This window comes from Otolemur garnettii, unplaced genomic scaffold (genome assembly GCF_000181295.1).
Source record: "Otolemur garnettii isolate 467f Iridium unplaced genomic scaffold, OtoGar3 scaffold00307, whole genome shotgun sequence".
Taxonomy (NCBI): domain Eukaryota; kingdom Metazoa; phylum Chordata; class Mammalia; order Primates; family Galagidae; genus Otolemur; species Otolemur garnettii.
Window position 1 is genome coordinate 575413 of NW_003852702.1, and position 18872 is coordinate 594284.

Consider the following 18872-nt stretch of genomic DNA (forward strand, 5'->3'; position numbering starts at 1 on the left):
CCAATGTCTAGACTTCCTTGCAGAAAATTTCTATTTTTTTTTTTTTTTTCTGTTTATGGGCCATACTTTCTTTTTCCTTTGCATATCTTGTTTTGTTGTTGTTGAAGACTGGATATTTTAAATAATACAATGTAGCAACTCTGGAAATGAGATTTTTCCTACTCCCCAGAGTTTGTTTGTTGTTTGTGACTTTTCTGAATGAATTCTATTAAGGATGTACCATTCTTTGTTGTAGATGGCCACTGAAATCTCTGCTTAGTGGTCTGCTAATGACTGGTTATAGATTTTCCTGAAGCCTGATTTAGGAACCAGTAAGTCTTCCAGTCTTGACCAAGGGGCTTTGTATGTAGAGGCACACCAGCATTCAGCCTTTACCTTAGCCTTTACCCCTGCTTGTGCAAAGCCTCTAAAGAGGCCAGAGTTTGGGTCCTTTCAGATATTTCCTGAGTGTATGCCTAGCCCTGGGCATGAGCACTGCCTTATATCCGTGGGTGGCCTTCTTCCTTCCCCAGGGGAACTTTTCAAAAGTCCTGTAGTCATCTCATTCCCCAGCTTTTCCTTTTAAGCTTTTTCCTTAGTCTATTATTTACCCCAGTTGTTGTCCACCATACCTATAATTGTTTTTGCCTAACTTCCCCCAGAGCATAGGATTTTTGAAGTAAGTGAACTACAAATGGGATGATATGGAGACTGCTCTATAAGTGGGATCTTCCAGGGAACCCCATATGGGACAAATAATAATTCTTTGGGAATGGGAATTTGAAGGAGCGCCAGCCCCATTCTGCACCCTACAGGCTGCTTGCAGTCAGCACAGTTGTGGGCTGTTAATTTTTAGGGTTCCAGCAGAGCAGGACAGTGGTACTGAGGAAATTTCCAACATCTCCAGCGTCATGGATGTTACAGTGTTGCTGTTCTTTCTGAGCTTCTGGAGTTTTTCTTGAATAGATACTTCCCGGATTGTCACAAGCCTTTGATTAAGTTCTAGAGTTCTGAAGAGTTGATTCTGACACTTTTTGAAGGTTTTTTTTTTTATTGCTTTTATGGAAGAGAGAATTTTCAGAGGTCCTTGCTTCACCATTTTTGTTGACTTAAATTCATAAGTTTACTGCTTTCTTCTGTATTTATGTTTTGTTCTCAAACTTGTGCATACTAAATGACACAGTATTGTAAATTGGGGTTGCAAGAGGCAGATAGGGCAGGAGCTGAGTGAAGGGTTGTGGGCTGGATAGGGCCTGAAGGGTCCTGGCCTGATGGAGGCGAGAACTCAGCCTCATAGTCCTATTGCTTTGTATCTGCCAGGCTTGAGCTATCACACATTCGGCTGTGTTCATATGGATAGGACAGGGACCCAAGAGTGGAGTCCAGATAGCTGTGGCAGGCCATGGAAGCTGGGGCTGCCACACAGCCCTGCAGCATAGTAGGACTCCCTGAATCCTCGGGGGGTGGACCTCTGAGGGTTCCTGAGAGCCAAAGTGTGGACCCCAAACAAGTGGAGATTGAGTCCAGCAAGGAGATTGCCTTGTCCATTTGCTTCCAGGCAACTGCACCTTTCATGTTTGCTGGCCTGAGGTTGTCCTGGGCTGGCATGCTTTTGAACCAAGAGTTAAGAGGGAACTAAATGGGAACTTGGGAAGGGGACCCTTTCTTATGTCGTCTAAGGAATAGGCAGCTGCATGTCTGGTCTGGCCTAATGAATATGGTGCAGGCCTTCTCAGATGCCAGTTGTTTGTGTGTGTGTGTGTGTGTGTGTGTGTGAATTGAGTAAGATTCTTTTACTTACTAGTGACAGAGACTAAATTTAACCTAAGTTAACCTTCAAAAGATATTTTATTAGTTCATATAATTGAAATAAGTAAGGAGTTCAATTTCAGGCATGGAAAAAACATGTACAATATCATTGTACAGCTATTCTAAAATTTATTTAACTATTTCCCTTCTGACATAACTGTAATGTTTAACACTTTGACTGCATAACAAAGTACCATAGCCTGGGGGTGGGGAGGTGCTTAAGCCACAGAAATTTATTTTCTCATGGTTCTAGAGGCTGGAAGGCCCAGATCAAAGTGTGAGCAGGGTTGGTTCCTTCCGAGGCCTCTGTCATGTCTTCACATGGTTTTTATTCTGTGTGTGTGTCCTATCTCCTTTTATTTTATTTTTGTAGTTTTTGGCTGGGGCCGGGTTTGAACCCACCACCTCCTCTACATGGGGCCGGCACCCTACTCCTTGAACCACAGGTGCCGCCCCCTATCTTCTTTTAATAAAGATGCTAGCCATATTGGATTAGGGCTACCCTAATGCACTCATTTTAATTTAATTCCTTGATAAAGACCCTGTCTCCAAAAACAGTCTCATTCTGTGCTGGGTGTTAGGACATAAGTATGAGAATTTGGAGGGGGACACAATTCTGCCCCTAAGAACAACCTAAAAGAATATTACTAACAAAAGAGTAATCTTGACATACGTAATTTTATACATGTCTGAGTAAATCGGTAGGAGAGATTGTTGCAAGTAGAAATGCGTGGCCAAAGAGCATGTGCATTCAGGACTTTGATAGACATCACCAAGTCACTATCTGGTAGTAGGACTGTGATATTTACTCCAGAATAATAAGGGAGTGCTTGTTTCTGACATTCATGTTTATTTTCAACCTTTTTGATCTTTAACAATCTGCTGGATGGAAAACTGTACCTCATTGTATTGATTTCTATTGCTGCTTAATTAAAACTGCAGTAGCATGTGCATACTGTCTCAGGGTCACTCTGGGCCAGGAATCCCAGCAGAGTTCACTGGGTTTTCTGCTTCAGGGTCTCTCCCTAGGCTGCCGTTGCCATCCAGGTTCACCCACATACATAGTCACACTTGGTGCTTGTTGGAAAAAGGGCTCAGTTCTCACTGTTGTTCCCAGGGGTTGCCCTCAGTGCCTCCCCACATAGACGTCCCCAGCACAGCAGCCACTTCATCAGAACATGTAGTCTGAGAAGAACTTAGCCTGCTAGCAAGATGGAAATCACTGTCTCTGGTAATTAGTCACAGCAGTGGAGTCCCATTAGCTCTGCTACTGTTATAAGTGGGCTGCTGGGTACAGCCCACACTCCAGGGGAAGCAACTCACAAGTATATCACGTGGAGGCAGGGAAGGTGGTGGCCTTCCCAAAGGCTGCTGCTTGCCACATCGTATTTCTTATTATGAGTGAGAGAGGTTGAGTGTCTTAGGGAATTGATTCTTTATTTGCAATATGGACTGTAAATATATTTCTTACTTTTTCCATTTATCTTTTACCTCTGCTTTTAGGGCTTCTTCCTGTGCATTCTTTTGGTAATTAGATTTATCTTCCTTTTAAGACTCTGAGTCTGTGTCCTTAGACACAGGTACTACCTCTCCTACTAGTCTCTACCCCAAGAACCTGCACAGGACAGCACATATTGGGGCAGGGATGTGTTCACAGGAAGAAGGGGAAGACTTCGCTCTGCCACGAGCCTGCTCTCTTTGCATGGCATACACATAGATCAGAAGTTCCAGGTGGCCGTCCACAGACAATGTGCTGCCCTGCAGAGTGGCTTGTTGGGTCAGGTAATGTTCAATTAGTGCAAACATTCAACAAAATGGAAACTTTTCATTAGAAGTCCATATTCAGCTCCTTTTAACATCAGAAGATTTGGCCACACTTGGCATATGGATCAGTTTCCTTTTGCTGTGTGACAAATTACCACAAATTTAGCAGCTTAAAATGGCATCCATTGCTTAACTCAGTTTTGTAAGTTGGAAGTGCAGGCCCACTGCGGGCAGGGTCAGCGCTTGAGGGCTTGAAGGCTGAGGTCCAGATGCTGGCCAGGTGAGTTCTCTTCTTGAGCTGCTCGGGAAAAACCCAGTCTCAAGCTTGTTCTTGTCAGAACTCATCTCCTGTGGTTATATTCTTCGTGCATGTAGGACTACTGGGTCTCAGCCAGGGGCAGTTCTTGTCATCTTGAGGTCATTCCTGCTTATTGCCACATGGCTCTTCCATCTTCAAAGTGGAGGAGTGGAGACATCTCCCTTGTGTGGAATCTTTTTCACTCCTCCATCTCTCATTTCAGGCACTTCCCACTCCCTTGAAGGGCTTGATGGATTAGGCCAGGCTCACCCAAGTTAGTATCCCTTTCTTAAAGTTCGACAGAATTACCCACTGGAATGCATGGAGCAGGCAGGAATGTGAAGAGTCTCCAGAAAAAGAGAAGGGGTGGTCAGGAACCTGCCCTGTGGGGTGGGCTGGAATGAGCATCATGTGTACCTGCTGAGAGGAATGGGCTGGGGGGATATCTTCAGGCAGGGGTCATGGCCTTTCAGAGACATGAGACAACCTGGAAAAGTCAGGAGAGCAAGCAGGTGGATAGAGTGGAAGGCTGTGGGGGTGCCTGGCTTACAGCCCACCTTATTTCAATGGCTTCTGCTCTGCCGTGCAGTGAGGGTCCCACCCTGGGGCTCAGGGGATTGTGAATACACAATGCCCAGAACTGCACAGCTGAGAGCCATGACAGCTTGTTAAACCCACATACTCATGGCCTCTGGAGGAGGACAAGGCATACCTGGCAGGGCCCCATGGGACAGAGAGAGCCAGCAGGGGCTATGGTAACAAGAGGGTGGGCGTGCCTCTGGTTCTTGCAGGAGATGGGATTGGCTTATTTGTGGAATTCCACAGAGCTACAGAAACTGAAGCCAAGGACAAGGATAGACAGTGCCTTCCCTGTGAGTAGCAGGGCTGTTTGTCTGGAGACCTTATCCATGGGAACAGAGTTGGGAGAGGCACCTGGAGTGAGGTTATTTGAGGCCCTCCTGGTTTCACCAGCTGTCAGGGCAGCAGGTCATTGTGATCATTTTCAGCCTCTCATGACTCTACCTGCAGGAGGTGGGCAGGGTTTCTCTTTCTCTGCTTCTGTGATTCTTTTTGTGTGTTTGTTCATTCATTCACTCATCAGGCACCATGCACTGCATGTGCCGTGGGCCGAACTGGCCCTGCCCTCGTGCTCAGTCGGGTGTGTGGTTGGAGTTGTGAGCATCTCTGGGGACAGCAGTGAGGGCTGTGGGTCCAGTGGTGGGAGTGGCTCTGAAGAGGGAGGCGGGGAAGCCCTGGAGGAGGAGCTGGTGGCATTGCAAGGGAGGCCTAAGCAGCAGGAGGGCTCCTTGGAGGAGCTGCAGGAGCAGCCCAGGCTGCAGAGGGCAGACAAGTGCGAAAGTCCTTTATTTTCACCCATGTGTGAGTTTTGCCAGCAGAGATCCAAAGCAGAAAATAATGAAGAACCTTTCCAGTTATTTAAAATATAATTGGCCTGAACACTGAGGCCTGAACAAGATGAGGGTAGAACTATTATGCCTTTAAGAATGACCACCTGGCTTAGAACCTGCCCCAGATCAAGTTATCCTGAGCAAGGAATTGGATGCCTTTGTGTGGAAACTGCTCCTAGGAAAATGAGCAGTTCCTAGAGTAGTCAGAGGTGAAAGCTAGAAATGGTCATATGCATTACAATGCCCTCTGCTTGCTCCCCCAAAATACCACCACCTGGAAGAACGAGGATTTTGGAAAGGGCTGGTGGTCCTAAAACCCAGGACTAAGCTGCAGTTGCTGATATTGGGGTCTGTGGGGCCTAGGCTGCCTGTCCCAGACACCTGTGAGGGTGCTTATGAGCCCTGTGCCTGCAGGTAGACCACCACCCATCTAGTGCTGTCCCCAGAAGGGACAGAAATGTTCGAAGTTACCCCCAAATCCCACGCTTAACCCAGGTTCTGTATGTGGCTCAGGGCAGCCTGGAGTTCAAGCTCTTTGGGGTTTTTCTACTGTGCTACTGAACTATTTTTAAATCACTTTCTTGATTTTCTGGATTATGCCCCATAAGTGGTGTTGATGTGTTTTGTTCTCAATTTTCACAGGAAAGTTATTTTTCTCACTTGATTACATTCTGTTATTTGCTTTTGGTGACAAGTTTATTTTTTGATGGTTATAAAAGCAAACAATCACAGTAGTGAGAATAGAAAATCATAAAATAATGGTTCCTTATAATTCCCTCACCCAAAGGCAACTACTTTTAACATTTTGGTATATGTCTTCTGTACCTTTTATGAGTATGCATTTGTGTGTTCATTGTTAATCTTTATTTTTATTCAGTTTTTAAAAGAAACTTGAGAAATGTTTTTGTAAAGGTTTGTAACTTATTTAATTGGACACCTTTCCCTACTTGAGATTATATGTATGGTGGTTTATTTCTACATCTTATGTGCTGATGAGGGTGATGACATGTTATGGTGACCACATCCAAAATCATGCAAGAGGTGCTGACCCCTGAAGAAAACAGTCACTCATCTGGAGGTTGCTTGACTGTGCGCTGGGCCATCAACACCGCTCAGTGGCTACCTTCTGCAACATTGTTCACAGAAACATGCCATTTCACTCTGCTACCTCCTGGTTCAGACTCTCACTTGAAGGAATGATCTTCCCAAGCATGGAAGCCGGGCAGTAGTAGCCTGGGCAGATGGGACTGGGGGTGGACGTAGGTGGAGAGACACTGACTTGCCATATAACCTTGGGAAAACCTTGTCAGGGCCTGCCTTTCTTCATCTGCAAAAATGGAGTGCTGTGCATCCTATGAGCATTTATTTGCTTTTGTAGCCAGAGATATTTTGAGAGTCTGGTGGTGGACTGAATATAAATGGGCTTTGAGAATTATGGACTGCTACACCAAGGACACTGCCAATCCTTCACTCCTTTGTTTGTTTGCAGGTTGTCTCTTGCATACGTGTGCTGCACCTGCTCTATGCCCTCATCATGCCCTGGGTTTCCCACCCATTGGAGATCATAATTATATTTTCATTTCTGCTATTAGCTACTAAACTATAAAACTCCAAGCACATCTGTTTGGCTTACATTTGGACCGGAGTCCTAACCTGGCATTTGGATCGGAGTCCTAACCTGTGGAGTAAAGTCATGAATCACCCATGAAGATCATGGCAGTGAGTCACAGCTCCATTCCCACCAGGGCCATGCTCTGGGGAGGGAGAACAACACACCTGCAGCCTGGGTTTCTGTTGGGCAGAAGTAGAACATGCCTATAGACAGGAGACAGAGAGTCACTAGGCTCTGGCTGGGAATATGGGAGGCTTGAGACAAACACCCTCCTTTGGCCACAGGCCTGTTGAGAGTTTAGTACCTCAGCTGGTGATTACGTGGCCTGCGTAAGAGCATGGGTCTGGCCCACACAGGGGGCAAGAGAAGTTCCTATGACCACATGCTGGAGGAAAGAGGCTAGAATGGGCATGTCTTTCTAGACTGCAAAGGGTCCAGAATTACTCTCTTTAGGACACTGTACTGATGGCTGCTGAGGATGCTAGAATGAGAGAATTTTTTATGTAGGGGTTGTGCTTGTGAAGAGCATGCAGGGGTTTTTGTGGGAGATGTATTAGAGGTTATCAGGGTCATGGTGAAAATGGTGTCTCTGGTCTGGAGCATAGGGGACATCTGTGAGACAGACTTGGGGACAGGCAGATTGGATGCGGGCTCGAGACGGCTGAGGCCAGGGGAAGGGTTGGTTTCTAGCAGAACCACTTGGGAACGTGCAGCTGGGGAGAAGTGGGAGTGGAGAAAATGGCCAGGAAAGGCTGGCTGAGTTTGGGGTCCCTCGCGGGAGAGGGTTAGAGACATTGTCTGAAGGCTTAGGGAGAGGCTGACCTGAGAGAGAGGCTTAGGAGTGATTGTTATAACTGAAATAAGCAAAATCAAGGGAGAGGAGGAGGCTTCTCCAGTGCCCTAGTTATGTACTGCTGTGCGATAGGAATAACACTTAGTGGCTTGTCTGAAGCCAATGGTTCAGTTTGATCCCAAATCTGCAAGTGGAGCAGGGCTTGGTGAGGACGGCCATGTCTAAAGCTCACTCGTATGATGGGCATGCTGCTGCTGGCTGTTGCTGGAGTCCTCAGATGAGCCATTGGCCAGACCACCGACAAAGGCTTCTCTGTGTGACCACTTGGTCTTCCTCCCAGCATGGTTGGCTCATTTTCAAGCATGAGCACCCACAAAGATAAGATGGGCCAACTATCAGTTTCTTAAGATCCAGGCTCAGAAACTTACTGGTGCAGTGTCTCTTCCTCCATGTTTTCCTTATCAGGCCATCAGTCAGAAAGTAGAGGGAAAAGATGGAAACCCCAGCTCTCAGTGGGAAGCCAAAGGAGTTTAGGGCCCATGGGGAGGACCCATAGTCTTGAGGAGGCCTTTAGGTTCTAGACTGGTGCCAGGTATGAATGCCAGGCTGAGGTTTGAACTTGAAAGTAGGTAGACTGTCTGGTGGGGAAGAACCAGGAAAGATGCTGAGAGGGTGATGCTTCAGAAGTGGGAGTGGAAGTGAGCCCCAAACTAGGTGGGCACCCCTGTGGGGCCCATAAGTGTGAATATGACCCTGTGCTTTGGCCCTCAGCTGACTGTGGCCCCCATCCCTGCTCTGGCCTGCCCTCCCCTTAGGCCTGGACATTCTATTCCTGGTGCCTGTGGAATGTGCAGGGGGCACACGCAGCAGTAGAACTCTAGGAGCCAAAGGGGTTTCACAGCTGCTCTTCTGAGTTAGGGTGGTCAGCAGGGCTAGTCTGACCTTCATAGTGGAAGAAGGTGAGGGTGCTTTGGAAGCACATTTATGAGTCTTGATGGCAATTTTTCTGTGAGCACGGCCCCTTCCTTTGGCAATGAGCCCCTAGACATTGGGATCGAATGACCACTGGGTGTTGGCTTCCTTCTTGAGGACCTGCAGACTTGAGGAATAAAATTCCTTGGGAGTCTGTAGAGCTGGCCTGAGGAGGTGGTTCCCTCATGCTAAGGTCTCTCCAGGCTCTTCTCTGCCAAGAGAAGAGCAGCCCAGGACACACGTGCAGGGAGAGGTGATAGACTTCTGCGTGGGCGCTTGCCAAGGCTAGCCTCACGTGCACTTAGGCTCTCTGTTCAGCCTCAGCTGGTGTGGGCTGAGCTGCTGTCAAGGTCAGTATCTGGGGACAGTGAGCCTCTGTGGCAGGCTGGCAGAGGGAGGACCCAGTGAACATGTAGCCTCTCTGAGCAGGGCCTGCCCTTTGAGGAGTGGACAGCAGGGGCTGGCAGAGTCTCCAGAAAGAGGCCTGGAGTCACCTGGCCCTTGTCCCTCATTTGTTTGCACTGGCCCTTGGCTCAGGGGCTGTCCGGAGCCCTGTGCAGGCACAGGGTACCTGGAAACTGGGAAGCCTCTGTCTGTGTGGACTTCGTCAAAAGAGAGTCCTGGTGTGGGCAGGAGGACAGGCTCGGACTGCTTTCTTCTGGGAATGTGGTACCTGGCCTAACCATGGTGATCACCCAGCTGAACCTAGAGTTCCACTTTCAGGGCAAGAAGCTGCGAGGCTTCAGCTGTGAGCTCACCCGGTTCCCTCACGGTGTCCTCCCCGAGTCTTTCTTGACTGTCATGTGCCAGGTCATGGTGCCCTTCTTGCTGTCTGGCTTTGGCATGATGATGGCTGGTCTGGTAATGAACACCGTCCAAGTGAGTACTGGGTGTCTGAGAGGTGGTGGAAATGGGGCGGGGATTGAGAGGAGACAGGGATCAGAGTCTCCTGGTGCCCGAAGCAGAGCAGGCTAGGGACATTCAGGACCTCCAGAGGGGGCACAGCCACCCTGAGCCCGGCCTTGCTGACCAGACCCCAGGGTCAGTGGGGCTGGCAGAAGGGTGTACTGGGCACTTCAGTGCCAGAAATTCACAGGGCAATGGAGATTCTGAGGACCCTCCTAAGAGGTTAGCCTTGCCTGCCCAGGCGGCCTAAACTGACTCCTTCCAGAGAATGTGGGCTCACTCGACAGGATCTTCTGCTCATCAGTGGAGGGGATTTTCCAGTCACTTGTTGCCTCAGTTTCCCTGTCTATAAAACAAGGATAATGAAAGCCCCTACCTCATAGAGTTGTGAAGGCCAGATGATGGAGTGTGTGTGCCACAGTCCATGTGTGGTGACAGGGCCCACCCTTCCGGAGTCCTGTGTGGAAAGGCAAGGTCCAGAGCCTGGTGTGGAGTCCAGGCCAGTCAGGGGCATTTGCTGGGAGAGGATGCTCCTCATAGTCTTTTTATACCTTGGGGTTCAGGTAAGGTGTTTGAGTCATTGAGATGTTTTTCTGTGTGTCTATTTACAGAGTCAGTGTGCTATTTTAGAAAGACTAGAAAATACACATAAGTGACAGATGGTGTCTATTATCTCTTCAACATTCCGTGCATCTATCGAGACTGCTTTCTGTGTTCATATAAATATATGGGATCATACTGTATAATGCTTTCTAATTTGTAAATTTAAATTTTCAATCCACTAGGACATCATGTTTCTAAATGTACAGGCCATCCTCATCCTCTTCCTAACGGCCACACAGCATCTCCCTAAGTGCCTGTGTCTGAGGTGGAGAGGGATGGTCAGTACCCACAGGGCCATCCATCCTCCAAGTGTTAGCTCACGATGCCTCCCAGGTGGCTTCTGTTTGCATGTCTCAGTGTTAAGGGCACTTAACCCCTCAGGGCTGGGATGACCCATTGCATACTCACCAGCTTGCCTCTAGAAAATGTGTGCGTCTTTGGCTTGCAACCTAGACACCTGTCTCTTCCTCCTGATAGCTTCAGTGAAGTCTCCTTTAAGAGCTTGTCCACCTGTCACTGAGACCGACTACCCTGTCAATGTTGGGGAGAGAGACTCTGCCCTGAGTCTTCCCTTTATGACCTTTGGCCACCTTGTGTGGAGGATAGCTTTGAGCTTTTACATCCTGTCACTTGTCCCTGACCCATCCACCGCCCCTTACAACTGGGGCCTCAGGGCCGAGCATAGAAGAATCCCCTCTTCTTCCTTTTTTTTTTTTTTTTTAAGACATCTCACTTTGTTGTCCAGGTTACAGTGCTATGGCATCAGCTTAGCTCACAGCAACCTCAAACTCTTGGGCTCAGGTGATACTCCTGCCTCAGCCTCCTGAGTACCTGGGAGTACAGCTGCCTGCCACATGCCTGGCTAATTTTTCTATTTTTTAGTAGAGATGGTGTCTCACTCTTTCTCAGGCTGGTCTCGAACCCCTGAGCTCAAGGGATCCTCCTGCCTCAGCCTCCCAGAGTGGTAGGATTGAAGGCATGAGCCACCACGCCCGGCCCCCTATTCTTCTTAGAACATTAGTTGCTTATATGTATTTGTCAGTTGAGAGGGTTAGGCAGGGAGTGGAGGCCCATGAGCGAACTGAGAACATTCATTTTTTACCAAGGGTCAGAGCATTTGTAGAGGAAACAGGGCAATTTGAATTGAGCCTTAGAGGATAATGTAACAATTTCCAGCAAGCAGCAAACATTCCAGGCAAAGGGATGTGTGTGCAAGCATAGTTAAATGGTAGTATGCATTTGTGAATAGTGGGGAACGGGTGGCAGGAGGGAGGGGCCCTGTCTGCCCAGCACAGGAGCCTAGGTTGTGTACCAAGTATGGCCCCTCTCTGCCCTGCCTAGTCTCAAGCCCTCCTCTGACCCCTGTTACCTGGGCTGTTTGGCTGTTCTGCGGGCACTACAAGCAGTGTTCTTACAAATGTGCTTTGGAGGACGTAGACTTGCGTGTTGAGTGTACTTGGGAGTGGGGTTGGCAGTGAAAGGTTACAAGTGGCTGAGTGGCTTGATCATCTTGTGCTACCAAACTCAAAACCCTGGTGTGTTGTTAAGGATGAGCCAGAGTGTGAGGCTTGTGTCAGTGAGGGAGAGCTGGAAGGCTGTGGTCATAATTCAAAGCCCCCATGTACAAGAGTCATTGCTTCAGCCTCACCTGTGCCAGGGACACATGTCTGTAAAGTGCTGCTGGAGGAGGCTGTGGCAGAATTTACCAGAGTTACGATGACTTGATGACTTGTGCGTCAGGTTGGAGACAAGAAGGGGTTGAGTCCTGACTGGCAGAGCAGGAAGGATGGGATGGCAAGGAGCAATCTTGAGTTGGAGGTGCCTATGGGTGTCCAGGGATCAGTCAGCAACTGGAGTTGTGGGTCTGACCCTTGTAAGAGACACTGAGCCAGAGGCACTGAGAGGTACAGTGCAGGCCTTTGTCTTAGTCAGTGTGTGTGCTTTTGTTTGTGGATGACAGGAAACCCATCTCAGAGCGAGTTGAAGAATGAGGACACTTCTTTCTTATCTCTGTAAAGAAGTCTGGAAATAAAACAGCTCCAGAACTGGTTATTTCCCTTGACTAACAGTGTCCCCAGCACTTTCCCACCTTACCATTTGTATTGGTTTGCTACGGTTACCATAACAGGGTACCACAGTCTAAGTAGCTTAAATGACAACATTTTATTTATTTAATTTTTAATTCTGGAGGGTGGAAGTCTGTGATGAAGGTGTTGGCAGCTTGGTTTTGGATGCTGTCTTCCCTGTGTTTTCACATGGTCTTCCTTCTGTGCATGTCAGCCCTGATCTCCTGCTCTTAAGGGAATAGCAGCCATACTGGCTTAGACCCACCCTCATGACCTCATTTTTCCTTAATTTCTTTTAGCATTTCTTTTCTTTCTTTCTTTCTTTTTTTTTTTTTTTTTTGAGACAGAGCCTCAAGCCGTCCCCCTTGATAGAGTGCTGTGGCATAGCTCACAGCAACCTCCAACTCCTGGGCTCAAGCGAGTCTCCTGCCTCCACCTCCAAGTAGCTGGGACCACAGGCACCTGCCACAACACCTGGCTACTTTTTTTTAGTTGCAGCCATCATTGTTGTTTGGCGGGCCGGGCTGGATTCGAACCTGCCACTTTTAGTGTATGTGGCTGGTGCCTTAGCCACTTGAGCCACAGGTGCCAAGCCATTTTTCCTTAATTATCTCTTTAAATTGGGGTCACATTTTGAAGTTTTGGGCATTAGGACTTTAACATTTAGCCAGTCTCTTGTTTGTTAACGTTGCCCCAAGAATAGTTTCCCTCCTACGTGTGTCCAGATAAGACTTTGCAGATCTCACTGGCCTGAAACTTAGCATAACCCACACCCTGGTGACCACTGGCAAGGAGGCTGGGATCTCAGGAGTCAAGGTCCCTCTCACTCCCTCACTCCCTTGAAGTCTCTGTCTAAAAGACATGGGTACATGGAGAAAGCAGTAGAGGCGAGTCAGCTATGGGAGGGAAGGGACATGGAAAAGGAAGAAAACAGGAGAGGAGGCAGGGGTCCATGGTAGAGACCACACTGGGATCACCAGGACCAGGAGGATGGCATCTCAGAGGCCCGTTTTAGCAGATGCTTTCTGTATGCTAAGTAAGTATGGGAGGACAGGGTACCCCATAGAGAAAGAAAGTGGGGCCCACCCACTGGGAGAGGTCAGCGACTAGGAAACAGGTCCCAGCAAGGGCTGTGCTGCATGTGCTGGGAACTCATCCAAAAGGTACTGGCTGGGAGAGTGGGAGGAAGGCTTCAGGGCAGGATGGGCCCTGAGGAGCCTGTTGTCCCTTAGGGGTTGGAACTTGCTGAGACGTATGTAGGCAGAGAGTCATGCCAGCATGTGGCAGAGGAGGTGGGTGCAGAGTATGACGCGGCTATGGCAGACTGACTGTGGGAGTGTGTTGGTCTCGGTGCCCCACAAGCACAGGCTACAGGGGCAGGGGAGTGCTGGAGCCCCATAACCCCTCTGGAATTTTAGGAGAGAACGGACTCAGAACTCTTTCATGGCTGGGTCAGGACTCTGAATTTCACAGCTTGATAAAGAAGGTCACGGGAGAAACTGAAAGATCATTTTCTGTTCTCTCTAGCCCTGGGGTGCCATTGCTAGGTTGCTTGTGGGAGCCTCTTCTGCCCTAGGGTTCGGAGGAGACCTCAGACCACCTATCTCCCTGTTGAGGAGACAGGGATTTGTTTTTAGGCCCCAAATTCCAAAAGTAGCAGAAACTTCTAGTGTAGGGACCATAGGACTCTATAAGGGCCAGGCAGGCAAAGTAAATCAGTAGGGTCAAGTGGGATATTAAAAATTGATTTGGGGAAACAATCTAATTGCACATTAAACAGGTAAGAATCATTTTCATCTCCACAAATAAATGTTTTCGACTTTTACTGAAGCATGAACCCCTTCATCTAATTATTTATTTACTTTTTTACATTTAACAGAGACATATTCTATCTTATTTTAAAAATCTCAAGCCCCACAGACTGTTTGGAAATGACTCAGCTGAGCGCCAGCACTTGGGAGCAGAGTGGTGGGCCCATGTGAGCCTGGGGATGACAGCCCCTGGTGAAGACAGGGCCTCTCCTCAGCCCCTGCTGTCTTGCTGGGTGTTATGCAGTGTCCTAGTTCATGAGAAATCCCCTAGCTTTGGAATCAGTAACTGGGTCACCTCTTTGCAAAACACATCCTGCAGACCAGACGACCTCTTTGGTGCCAGATGGCCTCTGATCTGGCCCAGCCCCCCGCTTGCTTGGGTTCGCTAATGCTGACTCAGTAGATGGTATTAAAACCTTTCACAGTTTCATCATTCTTTTGTGTATAGTTTAAAGCCATTTAAGAAACTACTTAGTCTTGTTCATTTTATAGAAAGTGAAAAGAAGCTTACAGAAGGTTCTCTCAGGAAGCTTGAAATGTGTTTGCATTTATCTCCTTATTCTTCCCCCCTACCCCCAGCACTGGCCCGTGTTTATGGAAGTTAAAGACCTTTTGACACTGGTGACACCCCTGGTGGGCCTGAAGGGGAATCTGGAGATGACACTGGCATCCAGGCTCTCCACAGCTGTAAGTGTCGGGCATGCCCCTACCCTGGGTCCCCTAGGCATGCAGGGGTGGTTGGAGTCTCTGGGGAGACGGTGTGGTTGGGTTTTGGTCTCTCATAACTCTGTCCCATCCTCCTTAGTCCCAGGGCTAGGCGACACTGCTGATGAGAGACATGCCTGGTGCTCTGATCCTCCTTTTACTTGCATTTCAGTTGGTGGCATGTGAACCTGTGACCCTCGAGTCTGCATGCTACCACGTTCACCCCACAGTCACCTGGACCCTGAGTCTGCCTTCCACACAGGCACACAGGAGCCTCAGGGCATGTCATGGGCCTGAGACAGGAAGGTTTAAATCACCCAAGCACACTACCTCTCTTGGTGGCTTCTGTTCTCCAGATGCCTCACTAGACACCCGGCCCCTGGAGGGTCTTCTCTGGGCAGTTTGAACAGCATAATCCCCCGTGTTGCTGGCTTTTTTCTCCTTGTCTAGCTCCCCCAGGGGATGGGAGTTCTCTTCCCTCTGCTACACAAGGTGGTTTCTCCCTTTGTTAGATATGTCCAATGGGTATGGTGTGTTCAAGGAACTAAGAGAAGAGTGACACAGCCAAAGTGCAGGAGGTGAGGGCTGCAGGGCATGGGCTGAAGGTGGGTAGGGTGTGAGTGGCTGAACCGTGCCCCCAAGGACACCTAGGCCCTGATCCCTAGAACGTGTGCCTGTGACCTTACGTAGAAAAGGGGTCTTGTGGGTGTGATTAAGTTAAGGACTTTGGGATGGGGGATAGTCCCGGCTATGGAGATGGCCCAGTATAACCACAGGGATCCTGGTAAAGGAGGGGTAGGGGGCATTTCAGAGAGAAGAGAAAAGGACCTAGTGCTGTGGCAAAGTCAGAGAGAGAAGGTGCTGTGCTGCTGGCTTAGAAGAGGAAGACCTGACCAAGGAGTACAAGACACACAGCTCTCTCTGCTGGACAGGCAGGGACTGGCTTCTCCCCTGAAGCTTCCAGATGGAGGGAGGTTCTGCCAGCAGCTTAATTTTATCCCCGTAAAACTCATTTCAGACTCTTGACCTCAAGAACTGTAAGGAGATAGATTAGTTTTAGGTCATTAAACAGTAAGAGGAAACTAACATGTTTGTCAGATTCAGGGGTGTCCAACCCACGGTCCACAGGCAACATGTGAGGACATTTTTGCTCCTCTTTGGTGTCAGACATGATGAAAATTATACATGGAGTTGTTATTTGCTAATCAGCTTTTGTTAGTGTTTGTGTATTTAATGTGTGGTCAAGGACAACTTTCTTCATCTAATGTGGCCCAGAGAAGCCACAAGCTTGGACACCCCTGGTAGACACGTGTAGGGCATTGAAACATTTTAAGCAACTGGCGACATGATGCAGGCATGCACAGGCACACACAGGTACAATTTTCTGTGATAGGCATGCACACATGATGTGTGCACAGTTATTTTGGTCAGTGTTTAGGAGAGGTAAAAATGTTGATAGTAATCTCTGCTGTGTAGGTATTTCAGTTGTTACATTTTTGTTTTCATAATGTTTAATTGCATTTGAACCCTTCTCTACAATGATCATATCTTAGTGTTGTAATTCTTTAGAAATGGATAAAACATAGGAGAAAGAACTAGTATATTAATATAATTCATTACAGAAGTCTGTCAAAGGAGAATAGTCACATTATCATCACAATAGAACTCATTTATATTTCTTTAAATCACCTTAAGGTATAAATGAATAAAATAAAAACTCAGAAGTTGCAAGTATGCAGGCCAGTGACTCTTGTGTAGCAGTGACACCAGTTGAAATACAGAATACCCCATCCCCCTTCTGGGAAGGCTCTTGTTTTACTGCAGTCTGGTCTTCCCCTCTCTGTTCTGGGTCCCTCTGATGTGGTTTCAATCTCTGTAGATTAATCTTGCCTTTAACGCCTATGCATGACTTTAAAAATGCACTTAGTGTAACAGGAAATGGAAGAATATTTTATTTACACCATTCTGCATATTCTAGCTAATGTAGTAAGCTAGGAAAAGGAAATAGCCATAAATATTGGAAAGGAGGAGAAAACTATTATTTACTAATGATATGCTTGTCTTCGTAGAAAATATAAGGAGATCAATTAGAAAACTGTTAAACTAATAAACACCCAGTAAAGTGTCCCTGTTTCAAAATATCCAGATGAATTAAACCATAGTCATTATCATATATAGGTATATATCTCTATACTCCTATATACACTGGGGATAATAATTTACAGAATATAATTAGAGAAAAGATATCCTATACACTGTTAACTCATTTTAAAATAGTTTCAGAATAAGCCATAAAAAGGAATGTGCAGGACTTGTAGAAATAAAACAACAAACTTTGTAAAGGGAAATACAGATTTTGAGAGAGTTCTTAAAGGGAAACTTTAAGAATTGATAAAATTATCAATTCTATTTCATTTAATTTATGAAAGTGATGCAAATGTTCCTAATAATTAATAAAGCTGTGCTTATTGGCCATTCATATATGTTCTTTGGAGAACTGTCTAGTCAAGTCCTTTGCCCAGATTTTAATTGAGTTGTTTGGTTTTTAGTTGTTGAGTTATAGTTCTTTTTATGTTTTTGATATTAACCTGTTATCAGATACATGATTTGCAAATATTTTCTCCCATCCTGTAGGTTTGTGACACACAACCACTCTGTTGATTGTATCCTCTGATGCACAGACGTTTTTAATTTTCATGTAGTTCATCTATTGGTGTCATATCCAGGAAATCATTGCCAAGTCCAATGTCATGAAGCTTTTCACCTATATTTCTTTTTTTTTCCCACCATTTTTTTTATTAAATCATAGCAGTGTACATTAATACTATCATGGGATACAGTGTACTTTTTTTAATGGTGATAACTGTTTTATAGTGACAACACACCAATTTTCATGTGTACACATATTTAAATATAGTTATAGACCATAAATACCCATATGGCAAAATATCTACCTCGGCAGAAAAAAAAAAAACATCTTTCCAACTAAATAAACAGCGTTAAGTAATGCTGAGAAAAACAAATGTGAGGTAAGTTTTCATCAAAAGTGACTATTTTTACCGTAAAAATTCAAGTAGTTATAAACTCCTTGTCTCATAACTCAAAAGTGGAACTTTAATACACACCTTCAAATGAAACAATAATGTTTTGATTATAAATAGGTAAAAAATAAATAGTTACTTCTGCTGAAAATTCAATCATGCCATTATTTTCGTGTATGTCTATATGGGATTTTCATTGTGAATAAGAAATATCTGTCCCTTTTTTAATCAAAATATATTCTAATCATGAAAACATTATTTTTTTAAAAGATCACTTTTATAGGATACACACTAATTAGTATTTTAGTTTTAGGAACATCTGTAGAATAAGTTAGCATCAGTTGAGAAGTTATATTTTTTTCATTTTCCCTAGTTATACAAAATCCTCTTTTCTCATTTTATGTTCAGTGTGCAAGAGTTTGGCCCCAAATAATCCTCCTATAAAATCCAATTTTTTCGAAGTTGTTTTCCAGTTTTCCACAGTTTCCAGTTAACCCCAGAGAACACATTTAATGAAAATCATCTGAACAGAAGCAATACAATTTAAATCAGAACAAAGAAATTAACTTATTTTACATTACTGTGTAGTGAGCTATGCAATCAACGTTCAATATAACATTCAGTGTTCTCAGAATGAAATTTGTCCTTTTAACAAGACAATACATATAAGCCAAATAGTATACAGTGCTCCGGAGTTGGCACTGAAAAGTAAAAAAAAAAAAAACAAAGAAAAAACACTGAACTGTTTCTTTCAGCCTTAACCTTATTTTCAACTCCTTTTATACCAGGCTGGGCAATGAACTTCAGCAAAAATAACAGAATAATTCTCTAACTAAAAAAAGAAGTGTTATTAGATCCCTATATTTAAGATTCTTTCATTCTTATTGTCAAATAAACAAAGTAGTTTTACGATGTCATCCCCCAAAATGACATATAAAAAACCCAACAGAATTTTGAGGTATTCCATCTTCAGTTTAAGGGCATCCACCAGCAAGTGAATGCTCCTTCTCATTCCTCTCAATTACAATGAGACCTCTCTTTGAATTTATGACATTGGTACCACTTGCACTCATTGTGGGAAACTTCCCTTTCTTTTTTTTTTTT

The 18872-nt window shown here is 45.9% G+C and overlaps 1 protein-coding gene across 2 annotated transcripts in view; it reads left to right on the top strand.

Moving 5' to 3' along the window:
- Window positions 1-1381: 1381 nt before the first annotated feature.
- The window catches only part of LOC100959313 (solute carrier family 41 member 3-like), a 45284-nt gene continuing 27793 nt past the window's right edge, over window positions 1382-18872 (top strand). Inside the window, exons 1-2 of one of the 2 annotated variants that reach the window (XM_012813818.2) lie at window positions 1382-1596; window positions 14592-14709. In XM_012813818.2, coding sequence (XP_012669272.1) covers window positions 1382-1596; window positions 14592-14709 — 333 coding nt within the window. Of the gene's footprint in view, window positions 1597-9320; window positions 9516-14591; window positions 14710-18872 lie in introns of those variants that run through there. The other variant, XM_003803454.3, reaches the window with a different exon arrangement.